This window comes from Salmo salar, chromosome ssa15 (assembly GCF_905237065.1).
Source record: "Salmo salar chromosome ssa15, Ssal_v3.1, whole genome shotgun sequence".
Taxonomy (NCBI): Eukaryota; Metazoa; Chordata; class Actinopteri; order Salmoniformes; family Salmonidae; genus Salmo; species Salmo salar.
In genome coordinates, this window is record NC_059456.1 from 28,453,571 (window position 1) to 28,475,057 (window position 21,487).

Here is a 21,487-nt window from a genome sequence, read left to right on the forward strand (position 1 = left end):
CATAGGTTTTCAAGACAATTTAAGTCAAAACTGTAACTAGGCCACTCAGGAACATTCAATGTCTTGGTAAGCAATACCAGTGTATAGTTGGCCTTTTTTTAGGTTATTGTCCAGCTGTAAGGTGAATTCATCTCCCAGTGTCTGGTGGAAAGCAGACTGAACCAGGTTTTCCTCTAGGACTTTGCCTGTGCTTAGCTCCATTACATTTATTTTTAATCCTGAAAAACTCCCCTGTCCTTAATGATTACAAGCATAACCATAACATGATGCAGCCACCACTACGCTTGAAAATATGGAGAGTGGTACTCAGTAATGTGTTGTATTGGATTTGCCTAAAACATAGCACGTTGTATTCAGGACAAAAACTTGATTGCTTTGCCACATTTCTTGCAGTACTGCTTTAGTACCTTGTTGCAAACAGGATGCATGTTTTAGAATATGTTTATTCTATACAGGCTTCCTTCTTTTCACTCTGTCAATTAGGTTAGTATTGTAGAGTTACTACAATGTTCTTAATCCATCCTCAGTTTTCTCCTATCACAGCCATTAACCTCTGTAACGGTTTTAACATCACCCTTGGCCCCATAGTGAAATCTTTGAGTGGTTTCCTTTCTCTCTGGCAACTGAGTTAGGAAGGACCCCTGTATCTTTGTAGTGACTGGGTGTATTGATACACCATCCAAAGTGTAATTAATAACTTCACCATGCTCAAAGGGATATTCAAAGTCTGCTTTTTAAATGTTTACCTATCTACCAATAGGTGCCCTTCTTTGTGAGGCATTGGAAAATCTCCCAGGTTTTTGTGTTTGAATCTGTTTGAAATTCACTGCTCGACTGTGGGACCTTAGAGATAATTGTATGTGTGGGGTACAGAGATGAGGTAGTCATTAAATGCAACCTATTATGTGACATGTTAAGCACATTTGTACTCTTGAACTTATTTAGGCTTGCCATGACAAAGGAGTTGAATATTTTGACATAAGACATTTCAGCTTTTCATTTTACATTAATTTGTAAACAATTCTAAAAACATCACTCCACTTTGACAATATGGGGTATTGTGTGTAGGCCATTAACAGAAAATCTCATTTTAATCAATTTAAAATTCAGGCTGTAACATAACAAAATGTGGAAAGGCGTGTGAATTATTTTTGAAGGCACTGTCGTTCATTGTTGTTTTACCATTTATCCATCATTGCAGCAGTAACTGGGGTAAATGGAAACAAAAACAACAGCAACAATAGCCAAACACACCAAAAGACCCTCTCATTGACCTGAATACTGTATGCAACTATGCATCCACTTTAGTTATGAATTCTATTCATGTTCATAGATTCTCTGAATATTGTGACTCGTTTAATCCCCAAAAAGCAGAGGTGAGAGATGTTTAGTGTGTAAGGGTAGAACAATAAAATGTTCTGAATAACAAAGAGCAGTTTGTTTTCTTTTTAGGAGAGCATATCGTATTTTAGTGATGGAAAACTGATGTGAAAGAATGGAAACTGATGGTGTTGTATTCCCTCCCCATCATCACCCTCAACCCCTGAGCCACAGGGGACAGTTCTGAGTATTTGTCAGTGTGAGCTGTGGCAGCTGATTTGTTGACGTTCACCATCTTAGCTCTACTAATGGCCAAATTGTCTGTCAATCAAAACAGGGTATAGTTTGTGTTTTCTTTCACCACGCCAGTCATATAGGCAGTGATGCCAACGTAGAAATTTTGTTGCTAGATTTAGTAACTTTTCAGAGTACCCTGGCAACTTTTTTTTCAAACAGCACCTAGCAACAAATTTTGCTACTTTTAAAAATGTATTTGGAACTTTTAGAAACTTTTGAAAAGTAACTCAAACGCTAAAATGCACGCATTTTCCCTCTAAATGACACAAAAATGATTTTCTCTGTCACAACACACATACCTGGCTGCAAAAGTGCATTGTGAGTGACGTCACCAGCAGGCGCTCAGCTCGTGCACAGCCAGCAGCAATTTCAACAAATTGCAAATCATTGTTGGCTGACTGCAGCAGCAGTAGTATGCGTTCGACAAGACAAACCCAATGAATATAGTTGGTCACAAATGTTTGATCTTGAACAGAACTTACAACATGTCTCAATCAAAATTGTACAGCCAGAAGTACAGAAAAGAGTGGGAGTCTGTACCTGAATTTAAAGGGTGGCTGAAGCCAGTAATTGGGGATGATTGTCTGGCATACTGTGCGTACTGCAAATCAGATATGCTTGCAAAAATGTATGACATCAAAAAACATTGTGCTACAGCAAAGCATATCAATAAATCAAAACCGTACAACCCCACAACGCAGTCTACATTACCACAGTTGGTTAAAAAAGTGGATAACTGCAAAAGCGCAGAAGCTACTATGGCAATGGCCACTGCAGAGCATTGTTCGCTGCAAGCATGTGACCATTTAGGTATGGCTTGCAAAGCTGCCTTTTCAGATTCTGTGATACCTGTTACCAGCATAAACTACCAAGTGAAGTTCTGCAGCAGTTTGGCACCACAGCAGCATACAGCTTTAAGGCCACTCCATCCTCTACCGCTGGTTCCAGCTCTGTGACAATGCAGTTGGACAGTGAAGATGAAGAGGATTTCCACACAGCTAGCTGGTGGTGGCAGTGTGTACTGCAGTGTGTGTGAAAACAGTCGCAATATCTGGAGGAAACCATTGAGCAGCTAGCCAGCCAAGCAGCACAACAATACAAATGTGATCATATAAAATGTGTTTATATCACTTTTACAAATAAAAATATATGATAATAAACAAACAAATCTAAACTAATAAATGTCAAATCATATTTTTCGCCGAGATGGTTTTACGTTATGCGTAATGACGTCATCAAGCAATGACATCACAACGTCATTTAGCAACTTTTAGCAACAAATCGACCTGCCTCTAGCAACTTCCCCTGAAAATTAGTTGGCAACACTGCATATAGGTGGGCGCGTCATATCACCGTCGGTTGTTGATGGTGCAGGCTTTCTTCATCGCGCAGCTTCAGCGATGTTTATCCCTACGTTAGAGGAAGACATGCACCATTTTAAACCGAATCGACACAGGCTCTACACAACGAGATGCTGTGGGTGTTGCCATGTCAGGACGGGAACCATCATTCTCGGCACTTGGTACATGGTACGTACTATACAAATGGTCGCCTTGCTTTTAGATTGCGCTAACGTTAGCTTCGTTGCAGTCATGTTGCAGCACAACCCTCGTTGCCATTGCACTGTCGATAGTAGGCCGTTGTACCTAACTAACTAGCTAGCTTGTTACCAGTAAGTTAAACCGAAGCAAGTATTTGTCGAGAAAGTCACTTTGATATCTGAATACGTGCCTTACTTTGGAACATACTGCTAACTAGATTATGTAAATTGTCCTATATTAGCTAACTAGCTAACTAATGTAATCGGATAGTTAACTAACGTTAGCTAAATTAGTTAATTAGCAAAGTGTCAACGTTACCCGTTAGGGACTTTCTGCCAATAGTGTGATTGCGGCACGCAATTCTGTCAGGGCTGGCAACTTTTGAAGAAAACTGGAGTGAGATTTGCTAAATGGATTTCATTGCTCCTTGACACAGTCCCTAGAAGGGGGACTGGGAGTATGTTACTGTTTTAAAGCTAATTTACTGCAATTCTGCGTATTGTTTTAGGCCCATGACCAGGGTGGAAAAAATAAAAACGAGGTCAGGTGTATTCAGGATGCTTTGAACATTAAATGAACACTCAATATTCGACCACTTTGAGAGGATGACATTTAAAGTATGCTAATATTTTTTTCTAACATTTTGTTTACGTGGTTTGAGAAGCATTCAGACTGAAATGAAATGAGCTAGGGAGACGGTAGAATGGTAGAAAATGTGTGAAGATTGGAAGCCGGGATTGATCCCTGTTCTCAGGTAGAACGTTTGTGTGTGTGTGTGTGTGTGTGTAGTGCTCTGCACAGGAGTAAAACATTTTTTTTAAACCTCTTAAGGATCGGACTCTTTAAAAAATAAAAAAAATTAAAACATTCGCCTAGAATGACATACCCAAATCTAACTGCCTGTAGCTCAGGACCTGAAGCAAGAATATGCATATTCTTGATACCATTTGAAAGGAAACACTTTGAAGTTTGTGGAAGTGTGACATGAGTGTAGGCGAATATAACACATTAGATCTGGTAAAAGATAATACAAAGAAAAAACATGCGTTTTTTTTGGCCACTAGATTCCAGCAGTGTATGTGCAAAGTTTTTTTTATACTGATCCAATGAACATTGCATATCTGTTAAAAGTTGTATCAAGACTGCCCAAATGTGCCTACTTGGTTTATTAATAACTTTTCAAGTACATAACTGTGCACTCCTCAAACAATAGCATGATATTCTTTCACTGTAATAGCCACTGTAAATTGGACAGGGCAGTTAGATTAACAAGAATTTAAGCTTTCTGACAATATAAGATATGTTTATGTTCTGGGAAAGGTTCTTGTTACTTACAACCTCATGCTAATCGCATTAGCCTACGTTAGCTCAACCGTCCCGTGGGGGACCCACCGATCCTGTAAAGGTTGATGGCAACGGGTAACCAAATCATAGATTGCAGTCTCCTTGTCCATAGACTGCTTTCAAGGTAAGGACACAAACATTTTGTAATTTGGGTGAACTAGCTATCTTTTTAAAATAGGTCTGGAAGAAAACACTGCTTGCTCTCCAGGAGGGTTCTCCACCTCTGATTTATGTTTTCCAAGTGCTGGGTGTTTGAAAATGTTCTTGTTCTAACAATTAATTTCTCAATCACCCAACTTTCAAGAACATTTGAATGAATATCAATATTCAGGTGGTTTATGCCTACTAGCTGAATATCCATGACATCATCTTACTCAAAATATGATGTCTTTATGAGGTGAGTCCCCCTACCATCTCTGCCTAGCATGTGCACAATACTAAACTGTAAAAAATGATATTTGATTCCTGGAGCATTTAACATCCGTTTGCTTATTTGTATGACTTATTCAAAACTGTCCATGAATGGCTGCAATAATACATAATTCGTTTTGAAAAAGACAACAGGTATATCATATTTCAAATGGGTAATTCCACTGGCAAAATGGAATAATACAAGTTTGGGGAATAACAGTAGTGCTCTTGTTGACAAGCACAGTAATTACCCTATATTTTAGCCCATTGTTAAGAATTAGAATTGTTCCACTGATCAGACTAAATAAATGGATAATAAAAATATGACAAATCTACCACTACACCCAAACCAAATTATTAACCGTCCCCTTTAGAATCAAATGTACACTTTTGGGTTCACAATCTGACACAATTATTGTCATAGTTCCAAATCAGGTCACCCTACCAAACTTCCCTGCTAAAACATACTATAGGTCTGTTTGCTCCCTTTTTGTTATCTCAGCCTAAATGCCAATAAACAAACGAGGGAACTAATGCAAGTGCGGGTTAAATCGACTTTAGTACATGCTGTCAAAAGGCTTCATTCTGCAATAGATTTATAGACTGGAGTAACAGCAACTTAATTCTGTTAACATTTTACATAAAACGCAGCTACCATGCTGCTCTTTTTACAGTTTAATAAACTTAGCGGAGAACATGTTCCTTCTCCATTCAGCTCCTCTAATCTTGAGGGGCGTTTCTCTAAAACATTCATCCAATCCCCTTGATCCTTCACATAACTAGACCAATCATTTGCTTCAATGTGCTGTGGTTCACAGTGCTGTGACAAGACGGGATGATAGTGGTTCCGCTCATGATGTTAAATTGAAGGAGCAGATGCTTTGATTTCCAAAAGATTTGGAGCACAGTTAACGCGCTGATGTACAAATTAGGAAAATAAATGCAGTAGTTTTCAATGTGTGAGATATGAGGTGTGGCCTGAAGAGGGTCAAATGTGCGTGTCTCACCGCCAATGTGTGAGTTGGCAGCTCTGATGTAGGCATTCCTGCATATGCAGGAACACCTTGAATTTCGGTCTGCAATTACACCCTTCTCCTTTCAGCTCCCTCCCATGCACATCTGGTGCCAGTGCTGTAGCTTGTGCTAGTGTTAGCTAGCTAGCAACCAGTACCTAGTTAGCTAGCAACCAGTACCTAGTTAGCTAGCAACCAGTACCTAGTTAGCTAGCAACCAGTACCTAGTTAGCTAGCAACCAGTACCTAGCTAGCTAGCAACCAGTACCTAGCTAGCTAGCTACCAGTAGCTAGCTAGCTGTATACACTGAACAAAAATATAATCGCAACATGCAACAATTTAATATATTTTGCTGAGTTACAGTTCATATAAGGACATCAGTCAATTGAAATGCATAGACCCTAATCTATCGATTTCACATGACTGGGAATACAGATAAGCATCTGTTGGTCACATATATTTTTTTAAAGCCTTAAAAAAAAAAAAGTAGGAGCATGGATCAGAGAACCAGTCAGTGTATGGTGTGAACATTTACTTCATGCAGTGGGACACATCTCCTTTTCAGGCTGTTTATTGTGGCCTGTGGAATGTTGTCCCACTCCACTTTACTGGAACACACTGTTGTACATATCAATCCAGAGCATCCCAAACATGCTCAATGGGTGACTTGTCTGCTGAGTATGCAGGCCATGGAAGAACTGGAACATTTTCAGCTTCCAGGAATTGTGTACAGAACCTTGTGACATGGGGATGTGCATTATCATGCTGACACTTGAGGTGGTGGCGGTGGATGCATGACAATGGGCCTCATGATCTCGTCACGGTATCTCTGTGCATTCATAATTGCCATCGATACAATGCAATTGTGTTCTTTGCCCGTAGCTTATGCCTGCCCATAGCATAACCAATGTTCCCTCAAATATTTTTCATCACTGAGCAAGATTCAAGTCTGCCGAGCGCAAACTTGACCATTTTAAAATGTTGTGCAACTTCCGGCGTGCGTTTACTGTGAACACTGAGGTTGTACCCACATTAAGTTAGTTTTAACAGGGATCAAGTAGGCTACTGTGGCTATTTGATTATAATGTAGGCCTACCATTGTGGCCTACCATCAAAAACGATGGAGAAAATGCACCCCATAACATTTTAACATGGAAATATCTGTTCTATCGTTAAGCCTACAGTAGCAGTGTGGTGGTCAATGTAGTAGAGGTTGACCGATGAATCGCAATGGCCGATTTAATTAGGGCCGATTTCAAGTTTTCATAACAATCGGTAATCGGTATTTTTGGCCACCGATTTTATTTTTATTATTTCTATATATTTGTTCTATTTATTTAAATTCTAATTTTATTATTTTTTTATTTTTTATTTTTTTATAAATATTTTTTAACTAGGCAAGTCAGTTAAGAACACATTCTTATTTTCAATGACGGCCTAGGAACGGTGGGTTAACTGCCTTGTTCCGGGGCAGAACGACAGATTTTTACCTTGTCAGCTCGGGGATTCAATCTTGAAACCTTACGGTTAACTAGTCCAACGCTCTAACCACCTGCTTTACATTGCACTCCACGAGGAGCCTGCCTGTTATGCGAATGCAGTAAGACGCCAAGGTAAGTTGCTAGCTAGCATTAAACTTATCTTATAAAAAAAAACAATCAATCAATGATAATCACTAGTTAACTACACATGGTGATGATATTACTAGTTTATCTAGCCTGTCCTGCGTTGCATATAATCGATGCGGTGCGCATTCGCGAAAAAGGACTGTCGTTGCTCCAACTTGTACCTAACCATAAACCTCAATGTCTTTCTTAAAATCAATACACAAGTATATATTTTAAACGTGCATATTTAGTTAATATTGCCTGCTAACATGAATTTCTTTTAACTAGGGAAAATGTGTCACCTCTGCAACAGAGTCAGGGTATATGCAGCAGTTTGGGCCGCCTGGCTCGTTGCGAACTGTGAAGACTATTTCTTCCTAACAAAGACAGCAAACTTCGCCAAACAGGGGGATGATTTAACAAAAGCGCATTTGCGAAAAAAAAGCACAATCGTTGCACGAGTGTACCTAACCATAAACATCAATGCCTTTCTTAAAATCAATAGACAGAAGTATATATTTTTAAACCTGCATATTTAGCTAAAAGAAATCCAGGTTAGCAGGCAATATTAACCAGGTGAAATTGTGTCACTTCTCTTCTGTTCATTGCATGCAGAGTCAGGGTATATGCAACAGTTTGGGCCGCCTGGCTCGTTGCGAACTAATTTGCCAGAATTTTACGTAATTATGACATAACATTGAAGGTTGCGTAATATAACAGGAATATTTAGACTTATGGATGCCACCCGTTAGATAAAATACGGAACGGTTCCGTATTTCACTGAAAGAATAAACGTGATAGTTTCCGGATTCGACCATATTAATGACCTAAGGCTCGTGTTTCTGTGTGTTATGTTATAATTAAGTTTATGATTTGATAGAGCAGTCTGACTGAGTGATGGTAGGCACCAGCAGGCTCGTAAGCATTCATTCAAAACAGCACTTTCGTGCGTTTTTCCAGCAGCCCTTCGCAATGCATTGCGCTGTTTATGACTTCAAGCCTGTCAACTCCCAGGACTAGGCTGGTGTAACCCATGTGAAATGGCTAGCTAGTTAGCTGGGTGCGCGCTAATAGCGTTTCAAACGTCACTCGCTCTGAGACTTGGAGTAGTTGTTTCCCTTGCTCTGCATGGGTAACGCTGCTTCGGGGGTGGCTGTTGTCGATGTGTTCCTGGTTTGAGTCCAGGTAGGAGTGAGGAGAGGGACGGAAGCTATACTGTTACACTGGCAATACTAAAGTGCCTATAAGAACATCCAATAGTCAAAGGTATATGAAATACAAATCGTATAGAGAGAAATAGTCCTATAATTCCTATAATAACTACAACCTAAAACTTCTTACCTGGGAATATTGAAGACTCATTTTTAAAGGAACCACCAGCTTTCATATGTTCTCATGTTCTGAGGAAGGAACGTAAACGTTAGCTTTCTGACATGGCACATAATGCCCTTTTACTTTCTTCAACACTTTGTTTTTGCATTATTTAAACCAAATTGAACATGTTTCATTATTTATTTGAGACTAAATAGATTTTGATGTATTATATTAAGTTAAAGTAAGTGTTCATGCAGTATTGTTGTAATTGTCATTATTACAAATAAAAAGATATTGGCCGATTAATCGGCTTTTTCGGTCCTCCAATAATCGGTATCGGCGTTGAAAAATCATAATCGGTCAACCTCTACAATGTAGGCCTACATTCCTTGAGACTTTTTGAAAAAATCATGCAGGGCTTGACATTAACCTTTTTATCCACTTGTCCTTCAAACAAGGTGACTGTTAATGTTGTTCTTTGATGAACGAAAATGCATCATTATTCCCATACCATTATTACAGAAAATCAGACAAATTTATTCTACCCTCCGCCTATTGGCTACTTAGCTTATTCAAGCCTGCCTCAAAATACAACACTGTCCCGTTTTTATGACAAAAAAAAGCTCTGACTCGCTTCAAAGATGTCTAGAAATGCACACCTTGTGCTCTTGTAGGAGGCAAACACTCCCCCATTGCTGACTACAAATTATGTAATAACTCACTAAGTAGCAAAGGATATGTACAAATGTGCACACATCGCTACATGTAGCTGTCGCTTTGCTCAAAACAAGCACATCTACTGACGACCGCTCATGCTGTAAACACAGTCCAGTTCAAAGTGAATGGCACAGATCCATATATGTCAAAGTGCCTTTTTGCATATAGGCCCGACTGCAGCTCTTATTTGTTATGGCGCACTGGTTTGTGTAGAGTACGGGCCTGAGTCGTGCCAGTCAATGGAATAGAATCCTACTCCGACGCGTTCTGCCTACAACATCTCTTGCATTGTTAGTTTTGCATACTAAGTCTTGCATAGTTTGTTTTGTTTCAGTATGTGGCTATTGTGTTGATTTGATCACAATTTCCACAGTAAAGGGAAATGTTGATAGTGTTAACTAATGGGGAAAACTCTAGAAAGTTGAGTGAAATACAATCTCGTGTTTCTCTGTGTGGGCTGATGTTTCTTCTGCCTGGCAGTCCCAGGGAATAGGCCAGGAACATTGACCATATTCCTACTGCCACCATGGGGCACTCTGTACACAACGTTGACATCAGCAAACCGCCCACCCACACGATGCCATACACCCTGTCTGCATCTACCCGGTACAGTTGAAACAGGGATACATCTGTGAAGAGCACACTTCTCCAGCATACCAGTGGTCATCAACGGTGAGCATTTTCCCACTGAAGAAGGTTAAAACGCCAACCTGCAGTCCGGTCAAGACTGGAGAGGACGATGAGCACGCAGATGCACTTTCCTGAGACTGTTTGCGCAGAAAGTCTTTGGTTGTGCAAAACCAGTTTCATCAGGTGGCCGTCTGACGATCCCGCAGGTGAAGAAGGCGGATGTGGAGGTCCAGGGCTGGAGTGGTTACACATGGTCTGCAGGTGAGGCCAGTTGGATGTACTGCCAAATTCTCTAAAATGACGTTGGAGGCGGCTTATGGTAGAGAAATGAACATTCAATTCTCTGGCAACAGGCCACCACTCTACAACACAGTGAGCATTTCCCCTTTGCCAAGCTAATCCATCCACCTGACAGGTGTGGCATATTAAGAAGCTGATTAAACAACATGATCATTACACAGGTTCTGGGAACAATAAAAGGCCACTTTTTAAAATGTGCAGTTTTGTCACAAAACGCAATGCCACAGGTGTCTCAAGTTTTGAGGGAGCGTGTAATTGGCATTCTGACTGCAGGAATGTCCACCAGAGCTATTGCCAGAGAATTGAATGTCGCAGACCAACCATAGACCACGCTTAACCACCCCAGCCCAGGACCCCCACATCCGCCGCCTTCACCTGCGGGATTGTCTTCAATAAACATTCACTTTCTCTGTCTCGTGTGTTGTTTTTTTTAATACTTGATATAAGTATTATAAGAAGTGAGAATTAGAGGGACTGTAACCACAAGTGTAGAACATCTCTTGGAGTGTTTGTTTTTTGCACAGTGAAGATCGGTAACAGTGCATGATTTAACATCCAACAGTTTACAAGTGTAAAAAGACACATTTGATCCATGTGTTGTCATTCACAATGGTTGTTGGCAAAACCTCTGGATACATTGACAGAGGCCTATATCACAAGTCTAATCATTAAATATATTATGCAATGTGTGAGAGGGATTTAATATTTTAAATGTAACATACACTTTGACAGGGAAAGTCCATTAAACAGATTAGGGGAAATGGACTCCTAGCAACCATACAAAACACCTGGTAATAATAACTATTATTTAGGCTAATCCTAATGAGAGCGCCTTGGCTTGTTCAAATAAAATGAAGTGTAATTGGTTGCGTATCTGTGGAAACAGAAACCTAGTATGTCACAAAATATCAATGTTCTAATCTACAACAGACTGTATCCTAGCCTGGTTTCAGATCTGTTTGTAATGTCTTGACAACTCCTATGGTCATTGTCACTTATGCCACATTATAGGAGTTGGCAAACCAGCACAAACCGATCTAGGACCAGGCTATGTGTTGAAGGACATAGTGTAACAATGCCTTTCTGTCTCTCCAGGTGGTGAACCTGTTGATGGGCATCCTGCTGACCGTGGCCGTGACCCACCCAGAGAACGAGCCCACTGTGGACCTGCAGTATGAGGTTATCGAGCACTACTTTAGCCACACCCTCCAAGTGGAGGGGAATGTCTTAAAGGGTTAGTTCGTCATGTCATCATGTTTGGTTCAACTTGAGTTGTCTACGTAGGCCAGTAGTGACAGCATCCATGATAATCTGTGTTTTATCTTCCCAAAAGGCAGTAGCTGGTATGATTTAGCATAGTCTCCCAATATGGTATTTGTTAACCCCCCCCGATTTATTAGCAAGGCTGCACTACTTTTTCTGGACTGGTACCTCATAGCTCTCACACACACACATCCCCTTCTCATCCAGCATGGATAACTTTCGCCAAATGCCTGCTTCTTTAACCTTTCAGCCCTATATGGACTGATTTGGCTAGAACTCTTATTTTGTCGCAGGCCCAAAGCCTGTAAAATCAGGATTTTAATACATAACCTGGAGCTGGGCAGAGCTGTGCTGTCTGTGGTTGGCTGTTGTGGTGTTTAGTTTACTCGGTGCGGTTACGTTGTTTATTTGGCTTGGTTGCACAAGGACTCCTCATTTCCCAGAAAGTGACTCAGTAAGAGCTGAAGGGGCTTGGCTCTTGTGGGCAGCGACTGAACCACCCCCACAACACATGCACACACAGAGCAGGACTGGGCCAAAAGAAAGGGAGGGGGAGGGGTGTGTGCGCGCGCTATGTAAATCCAAAGCCTGGCACCAGTTTGGAGTCTACACAGCCGACTTCGGACAAGAAATGGGATGACATCGCCCCGCGTTAGAGGTACGAATCCCCTGTAGGACACTTTCAATGCTGTCTATCCTTTTCGAGGACTCCCACCTACGGTCTAAATAAAGGATATTGTTTACAGACAAAACATGAGGGACTGAACCGCCTTGACCTGCAGTCTGATATTTTTGTGATCTCAAAGTACAAGGTGTGGAAGAAGAGGCCCGTGTGGAAGAAGAGGGCCGTGTGGAAGAAGAGGCCCCGTGTGGAAGAAGAGGGCGCTGTGGAAGAAGAGGCCCGGTGTGGAAGAAGAGGGCCCTGTGGAAGAAGAGGGCCCCTGTGGGAAGAAGAGGCCCCTGTTTGAGTACTTGAAAATTCATTCTTCCTTTCTTGGTTCCTTGAGGTAAGCACAGATCTATAAGCGATTGGGTCGGTATTAAACAATGTTATCGCCTTATTACTGTCACCAATCCAACCATTTCAGATCTGTGATTACCTCCAGGTAGGTAGGAAGGCAGGATACCTTTCTGAAGTATTCTAACAGAGCTGAAAACAAATGGAGAAGCCCCAAATAGATGTTTTTCCATCCGAATACTCTCCTACGATTACCTCAAAAAAATTGAAAAAGTTCTCTATTTGACTACCATTTCCATCTGTTCTTTTCCACTGATATCTTTCACTGTAATATCAGATATTTCACACATGCATAGGAAGGTACACAGTTATACTGTTGGTATTGGCAGATGCCCGGGTCCAGAATGCCTGCTAGAGGCTGAATGTATAGCCTGGCCTCAGACACACAGGACGTAATGCTCAACGATCTACTGTAATGGATTGGGCTACAGATTGCATCAGTGACGGCCCTTCTGATACACACACACACACACTATGCACAGCTTCAGAACTGAATTTGGGAGCTCCGCATGGACTACACACACCTCTTCTCATTCACTCACACAGTCACACTCATAAATGCCCTACTCGGAAGGAATGGCTTGCAGATTGCATAAGTTACCGTTACGACAATCGGATGAGTTACACTCTGAAGAGAGACGGCTTCCTGCACAGCTTTAGAATGACTGTCTGGCTGATAGTCTGGAGTGAACCACACATGCCTCTCCTCACTCACTTAGTGCCCAGCACAAGGCTGTGAGCTGTCAGAAGCACTTGACCGACGCACCAGAGTGCAGCAGATGGCAGGCCTATTAATTAGCCTAGCGTAGCCTGTGTTATTGTGCGTTGTCTTCACTGATGCCACTGAGTGCCTGAGTGGGAGAAGCTAAGGGCTCCCCAGAGCACGCTAATGCTAAAAGAGAGCGAGTTAGTAGGCAATGCATCCCTGGAGACGCTTCAGTTACACAGAAATCAATTGGGCCTCAGTAGTAACGCTCTCACTGACAGTTGCATGAATGTACTCTGTGGGCCCCATCGTGGGATGCAACTGGCCCAGACCAGGCAGCCATGATGGCTCACAAGGATAGGTGCACAATACCACTATATTCAATTGTTAGTTATAGATAATTCAACATTTGGGTTAATATTTTTTTTAGATTTAGGAAATGATTCTCCCAACGCCTTTGACTGACGTTAATTTCAAGACTTACTGCAAGTTAAATTTGTAGTTGAATACACAAGTATTTTACCTTAATGAATGAACTCTGTTAGACTCTCTCTCTCTCTCTCTCTCTCTCTGTGCTTATAGAGAATGCCTGTGTGGGATTTGCCATCTCTCTGTTGATGCTCACTATCAGCACCATGATGGTCTATGGAGCCATTACTGTAAGTTTCTAGCCATCTGTTTTGTATGTGTCAATCAAATGTTGTCTTATATATATTCTAAACCCAGCATACAAATGTAAGTTGTGTGACAGCGGGGATGACAATTACCCCTGGAGGAGTGGGAGAAATAGGAAGTTGAAAAGAGTTCTCACTGAACTTCAACCATGGTCATGTTCATTATGGAAGAAAGCGGACTGAAACGGGGAAGAACTACCTGGAGTTGTCCAATGATAAACACTCAGAGTTTTTCGTTGCAATATGTTTTAAAACATCTATGTGCCCCAATGAACACAACTCTGATGGCAGTGCTTTGTCCCTTCCTGGTGTCTGAAAGGACAATATATTTTTTTGTCTTAATGATTTTTAAGCAATTCACATTGACCAGTAACAGATTCACTGCATGCAAACTCCTTGCTTGTGCATTCAACTAGCCCCACCAGGGTGAGCCAAAAGTTTGCTACACAATGTTGTTCTAATGTTATCTTTACCTCACCAGGCCTACCTGATGGGCATCCACACTGACAGGTTTGATGGATATGTGACGTGGACCCGAATAGAGCTGCTACTTTAAATGGCGACGCACCGCTAAAGCATGACGCATTGTCTAGGTTTTGGTTGATCTTGGTGTGAGCAACGAGCGTTATGCCTTAGCTGTGAATACAGGCTCTTAGGTTACCCTTGTAGATGCCCTGTATTCAGTGTGTGTCAGAGTATTTCCATTGCTGGTTGTAGCCTGCCTTGCTAAATACCCAGTCCTGATGACCTAAGAACAGATGAACATAGATTGATTCAATGCCTGTGAATTTTGTGACATCCTCAACTTTGCTTAGAACCCAAGATTTAGATCAGGTTTTTGCTAGGGCTAGTTGCTTGACAAACCCCCTGACAAACTCTTGTGAAATGGCCATCCTTTTACATGTATGGTCAATGATGTGTGTTTACTCTTCCTCCCCACGTAGCATCGTGACGGCTGGCTCATCCCTTTCTTCTGCTACCAGCTCTTTGACTTTGCTCTGAGTTGTCTGGTGGCCATCAGCTCCCTCACCTACCTACCCCGGATCAAGGACTACATGACAGAGCTGGTGAGTCAGTCCAGTCCACCGCCCCGCCCAGGCCTGTCGGCTAGTCCACCGCCCCGCCCAGGCCTGTCGGCTAGTCCACCGCCCCGCCCAGGCCTGTCGGCTAGTCCACCGCCCCGCCCGTGCCTATCGGCTAGTCCACCGCCCCGCCCGTGCCTGTCGGCTAGTCCACCGCCCCGCCCGTGCCTGTCGGCTAGTCCACCGCCCCGCCCGTGCCTGTCGGCTAGTCCACCGCCCCGCCCGTGCCTGTCGGCTAGTCCACCGCCCCGCCCGTGCCTGTCGGCTAGTCCACCGCCCCGCCCGTGCCTGTCGGCTAGTCCACCGCCCCGCCCAGGCCTGTCGGCTAGTCCGCCGCCCCGCCCAGGCCTGTCGGCTAGGCTTATTTAAATAAACATCCAGATATAGCTCTTAATTTTCTGGTTAAACAACAATGAAAGCAATGAATTAATCCAAAACAATATGGGTGGCTGGTTGTTGAATGAATTATCTTTACAATTTCTATACTGAACAAAAATATATTCAGAACATGTAAAGTGTTGGTCCCATGTTTCATGAGCTGAAATTAAAATCCCAGAAATGTTCCATATGCACAAAGCTAATTTCTCTCAAATAGTGTGCACATTTATTTACATCCCTGTTAGTGAGCATTTCTCATTTGCCAAGAGAATCTATCCACTTGACAGGTGTGGCATGTCAAGAAGCCGATTAAATATAATTATCATTACACAGGTACACCTTGTGCTGGGGACATTAAAAGGCCACTCTAAAATGTGCAGTTCTGTCACACAAAACGACCACAGACGTCTCAAGTTTTCAGGAAGCATGCAATTGGCCAGCTGACTGCAGGAATGTCCACCAGAGCAGTTGCCAGAGAACGTAATATTAATTTCTCTACCATAAGCTGCCTCCAACGTTGTTTTAGAGAATTTGGCAGTACGTCCAACTGGCCTCAAACGCAGACCATGTGTAACATGCCAGCCCAGGACCTCCACATCTGGCTTCTTCACCTGCGAGATCATCTGGGGGGATGCTGATAAGTATTTCTGCCTGTAATAAAGCCCTTTTGTGGGCACCCCAGTGGGTGGGCCTATGCCCTCCCATGCCACCCATGGGTAAGCCCTTGCCCAGTCATGTGAAATCCATAGATTAGGGCCTCGTGAATTGATTTCAATTCACTGGTTTCCTTATATGAACTGTAACTCTGTAAAATCTTTGAAATGGTTGCCTTTTATATTTTTGTTCAATATAGTTTTATATTCAGAATAAACAAAGTAATTGCAGAATGCTTAGGTAACTTAGCTGGCTAACTCATTGGCCCTACTCTGTCATACCCCCTGGAGGCTTAACAATGTGTTCTCACTACCATCTCCACTGTCTTTACATTAGACCTGCTACCATTATATCAGATGGATTTTACATCTGAATGAGAAATGAAAAAGCACTGGGATGTTCAATGGAACTGAAGCTAAAGATGCTCTGTAGGCCCATATTTCAGTACAATCCCTGGTTTTATGGGGTGTTTAGTTTCTGTACGTGCTGAATGTGTCTCCTTGTCTCAGCCGGACTTCCCCTACAAGGACAACCTACTCTCCATGGACTCCAGCTGCCTGCTGCTCTTCGTCCTCGTGTTCTTCGCCTTCCTCATCATCACGAAGGTGTGTCTTTCTGGAAAATGGACTGATTTGAATACTAAACTTATTTTTCCCCCATCCAAATTCCCAAGAATATTTAGATTTACTGCACTTGTTAGTGTTAACTGAGATCTTGATCTGATTTACCCAATCCATTGGCTGAACTTTAGTAGACGGATGATAGACCTTGACTGACAGGTCTTTAGTAGACGGATGATAGACCTTGACTGACAGGTCTTTAGTAGACGGATGATAGACCTTGACTGACAGGTCTTTAGTAGACGGATGATAGACCTTGACTGACAGGTCTTTAGTAGATGGATGATAGCGCTTCTGGAGATGAATCAGTGGTGTTGGAGCTGGGCTAGAACACAAGCCTGCACACTAGCTCTCTAGGACCAGGAATGAGCGTCACTGGCTCAGGTAGAAAGACTTAACATTTTGGCTGTCCCCCCCCAGGCTTACCTGATCAAGAGTGTGTGGAACTGCTACAAGTACATCAACAACAGGAATGTGCAGGAGAGTGCTGTTTACCCTACCTTCATGGCCCCTCCCCAGGTTTGTGTCTGAAAAGCCCCCTCTCCGGGTCCCAAACTAATTGTCAATGGCACACGTAATCAAACCTCTGAAGCATACTGTGGCATAACCAGTAGAGGGCATAACTTTCACATCCTTAGTCAGTTCAAGGATGCACAGTGGTTTCAATTGTGTTCGGAAAGTATGCAGACCACTTGACTTTCTCCACATTTTGTTACATTACAGCATTATTCTAAAATTGATTAAATTGTTTTTTCCCCTCATCAATCTACACACACTACCCCATAATGACAAAGCAAAAACAAGTTTAGAAATTTTTGCAAATTTATTAAGAATAAAAAAACTGAAATTACATTTTGTTACTTTGTTGAAGAACCTTTTGGCAGCTATTACAGCCTCGTGTTTTCTTAGGTATGACGCTACAAGCTTGACACACCTGTATTTGGGGAGTTTCACCCATTCTTCTCTGCAGATCCTCTCAAGCTCTGTCAGGTTGGATGGGGAGCGTTGCTGCACAGCTATTTTCAGGTCTCTCCAGAGATGTTCGATTGGGCTCAAGGACATTCAGAGACTTGTCCCGAAGCCACTCCTGCGTCGTCTTGGCTGTGTGCTTAGGGTCATTGTCCTGTTGGAAGGTGAACCTTCACCCCAGTCTGAGGTCCTGAGTGCTCTGAAGTATCAAGGATCGCCAATCAAGTTGTTGAAACATCAAAGATGATCAATGGAAACAGGATGCACCAGAGCTCAATTTCGAGTCTCATAGCAAAGGGTCTGAATACTTAAGTAAATAAGGTATCTGTTTTTTAGTTTTAATACATTTGCAAAAATGTCTAAACCTTCTTTTGTTTTGTCATTATGGTGTATTGTGTGTAGATTGATGAGGGGGAAAAATGTATTTAATTCATTTTAGGATAAGGCTGTAATGTAACAAAATGTGGAAAAAGTCAAGGGATCTGAATATTTCCCGAATGTACTGTCTGCCCTCCTTCCCAGTTTTAGATGGATGAAATATCTAGCACAATATCAAATGTCTCATATGATTATGTCCATGGCTTTGGTCCTCTCACTGTGTGCAGTATATTTATACATTGATTGATTAAAATAATTCTCCCTCTCCTCAGTACATCCTGCCTACCTACGAGATGGCAATGAAGATGCCAGAGAAAGAGCCCCCTCCCCCGTACATGCCTGCCTGAAGACCCCCCCCCAATCATCTATATGTATGTGTGGGCCACCCAGAGCTCGTCATATTGACCCCACCATGCATTTCTAGAGAGGAGGGATACTCTTTTTCAAATCCTGCTAACATTCAAACCCCTGTAATATTGTAGACAAGTGAGAGTGGCAGATGCCGTGTAGTGTATAAAGCGATGAAAGCTTTACGACTTTTCTTTCCTTGTCTCGCCCCGTCTTTTGATTCCTTAATAAAAAAAGGGATATTGTGAAAGTACCATCGCTTCAATGCCTTTCACCAGTCCAGCTTTAGAAAAACACCATCCTTTCCTTATAGATTGATATTATAATGTGTGAATGTAAAAAGGAATACTCTTAAGACAATCCACTTATGATAACTCATCTTTATCCTTGAATTGTTTTTTTGCTTGTTAAAATATCTAGATTTTATTCTAAGAGTTTGATGGGGACGTTTGAAGCACCTTCTCTTTATCCCTTTATTTATTTAGCCTTGTACATCCATCCGCCACCTGTGTGCCATGTTCATTCTCTGCCGCTGCCTTTGTGACCTTGCGTTGTAAGCTTAGTCAAGCTAGTGTATTGTGTTGCAGTCCCAAGCGTCCAGACACTGCTGGTTAAAGGGATAGTACACCAACATTTGGCAGATGTTTTCAGACCTCAAATTTGTCCAATGTCAAGATGAAATAATAAGACTGCTTAACAAAAGTCCACTTTGGAGGACTGAAAACATCAGACAAACTTTGGTTTTCAAGTGGACTGTCCCTTTGAGAAAGTAAGGCTCACCTGGAGGGAACGAACGGCTAGTGTGAACAGTAGTGGATCCATGCTACTCTTTCTGCCTTTTTCTTTACATTGTGTTTTGATCTTTGTGGGAAACAAATAGCTTCAATAAACCATTCAAAAACATTTTGTATCCATTACCCGACTGAGTCCATTCATTTTTACCTGATGTGAGCAAAGACACGTCCTTACTTTTTGTTGAGAACCTATTTGGTTTTGTACTCGGGTTAAACGCTCATACCAGTCTAAATTCCCCCCCCACCTTTTTTTCCCCCTGAAAGATGACAGCCAGCGCTTATCTGTGATGTTGCACAATGATTTAAGTCAAACTTGACTTAGTCAAATTATTATATTTGGGCTTAAAGTGACAAATCCAAACTGCCCTCTGTGTTAAAATTCATGTGAATGCGGTGTCTTTTCCTATGATATAAAATTATTTTGGGGCTGGGTTTTATTTAAATGTTACCGTCTGCCAGCATAGCATTGTTTTATCAACAGAAAAAGCTGCAAAGTTATTCCTCTTTGTGAGAGATAAGCCAAACAGACTTGTCTACTTGGCCACCTGAGACATTGGAGCTAATTAAAATAGGGTGGAAACTTGTGCTTTTGCACCTCCATTTTTTGGGGGGCGATGTGAAAATGATCATGATTGGATAATTTGTAAACTCACTTATTTTTGAGCTTGTCTGTTTAAAAAAATCTTGCCATTTTATAAATGGTATAATTGCGCGATAGCAATTTTGCAAAGCTGCTCCTCCTGTCGCCCCATGTGTCTTTACAAGGTAGAAAAATGCATATCAGCTATCTTTTGAATAGTTAACTATATTACCGGAGCTTCAACTATTTATATGGCGGATTCACAGCCGCAATTTATGGGAAATCCCAAACTTTGGAGATCAAAGATAGGCTTGTGGTTTCCATCTGTGGCGTAATGTCTTCTGGATTTTGTTGGCGGATCACATCCAACTTTTAGGTGCATGCACCGCCACCTGCTGTACTAGTGAGGCCATTCATTTCTGCAGTACAATTGACAACCATGGCTATGAATGCTAAAAAAAGCCCACCTTACTGAAGCAGATATTCTTCCCATCACTCTCTCTTGGTCTCTGCCTATTCACAGGAATTTTCTCAGTATCCCTCACCCTGTTCCCATCTTCCTCTACCACTCCCTTCACTGCTTTGGCATACATAACTTTCTGTACTACTCTAACTCTGGCAACCTCAACCTGCCTTTCACCGGACACCTCTGATCTCCAGCCCCACGGACACCCCCACAGCTGACACAACTTTCTCCACCAACTACACATTCCTGCGTCTCATGCCCTCCTGCACACTACTCACATCTAGGAATCTCCGTCTTACACACTTTTGCAACATGCCAATAAACTTGACACCTAAAACACAGTTGAATTTCGGCGCAATGTCCGTAGTATTTTCCCCACACTCTCCACCGGATCTGTGTCGCACCAAACAGCGGGCATCACCAGACACCAGGAATCTTCCATTTCAACTGATCCTCAACACTTAATGCCACCCCGTTAGCACTCATTTCAATGGCACCCTGCTCCGGAGAGTAAAGAAAGTCACATTTATTGTCCCTAATCTCGTGATCTGGAGCGCCCGCTCCCTCTGGACTGAAGAAACACAGTAAATCATCACTAATCCACTCAGTTACTCTCCCCAACTCAACAGTCCCCTTCTCCACCCAACCTGACACCATGTATGGATCAGCCAAAATGCAAGGATCCATTCTCTCCACAAACCTCACTTTCACTGGGCCAGAATTATCCTTTCCATCCTGGGGATGAGGCCCAAACTCAGCGGTCCTCAGTGCAGGTACTGCATCCATACTCCCGTCAGGTTCCATATCTGAGCTACTAGAGCACGTACTGCTCTTTTTGCTCGACGCCAATCGTCCTCACTGCACCGCTTCCCTCTACACTCAGCTCCCTTTCACTGGTCATCACTGCACCTGCCACCACAATTAATTCCCCCTCACTCTTGTCACATTCACTATCCTTCTCTAGCTCTTCCAAAAGTTCTGTGAAATCCTCCACTCCATATTCCTTATCCGCCATCTTCTCCTTCCAGAAGGATTCTGCAGTCCTCCACGCCATATTTATTA

At 42.3% G+C, this 21,487-nt stretch overlaps 1 protein-coding gene across 1 annotated transcript; it reads left to right on the plus strand.

The window, feature by feature from the left end:
- The first annotated feature begins 2,865 nt into the window (after nt 1-2,865).
- On the plus strand, nt 2,866-19,488 carry LOC106571180 (lysosomal-associated transmembrane protein 4A). The gene is made up of 7 exons (XM_045695598.1): nt 2,866-3,146; nt 11,591-11,729; nt 14,065-14,141; nt 15,101-15,223; nt 16,780-16,875; nt 17,311-17,409; nt 18,510-19,488. Exons 1-7 carry the CDS (start codon nt 3,018-3,020, stop codon nt 18,582-18,584), a joined length of 738 nt encoding a protein of 245 aa, XP_045551554.1. The 5' UTR covers nt 2,866-3,017; the 3' UTR covers nt 18,585-19,488.
- Nucleotides 19,489-21,487: the final 1,999 nt, after the last annotated feature.

Coding starts and splice junctions, on each gene's coding strand:
- LOC106571180 (XM_045695598.1), top strand. CDS start 3,018: ATGTTTATCCCTACGTTAGAGGAAGACATGCACCATTTTAAACCGAAT. Junction 3,147..11,590: donor TTCTCGGCACTTGGTACATG/GTACGTACTATA, acceptor CTGTCTCTCCAG/GTGGTGAACCTGTTGATGGG. Junction 14,142..15,100: donor TGGTCTATGGAGCCATTACT/GTAAGTTTCTAG, acceptor CTCCCCACGTAG/CATCGTGACGGCTGGCTCAT.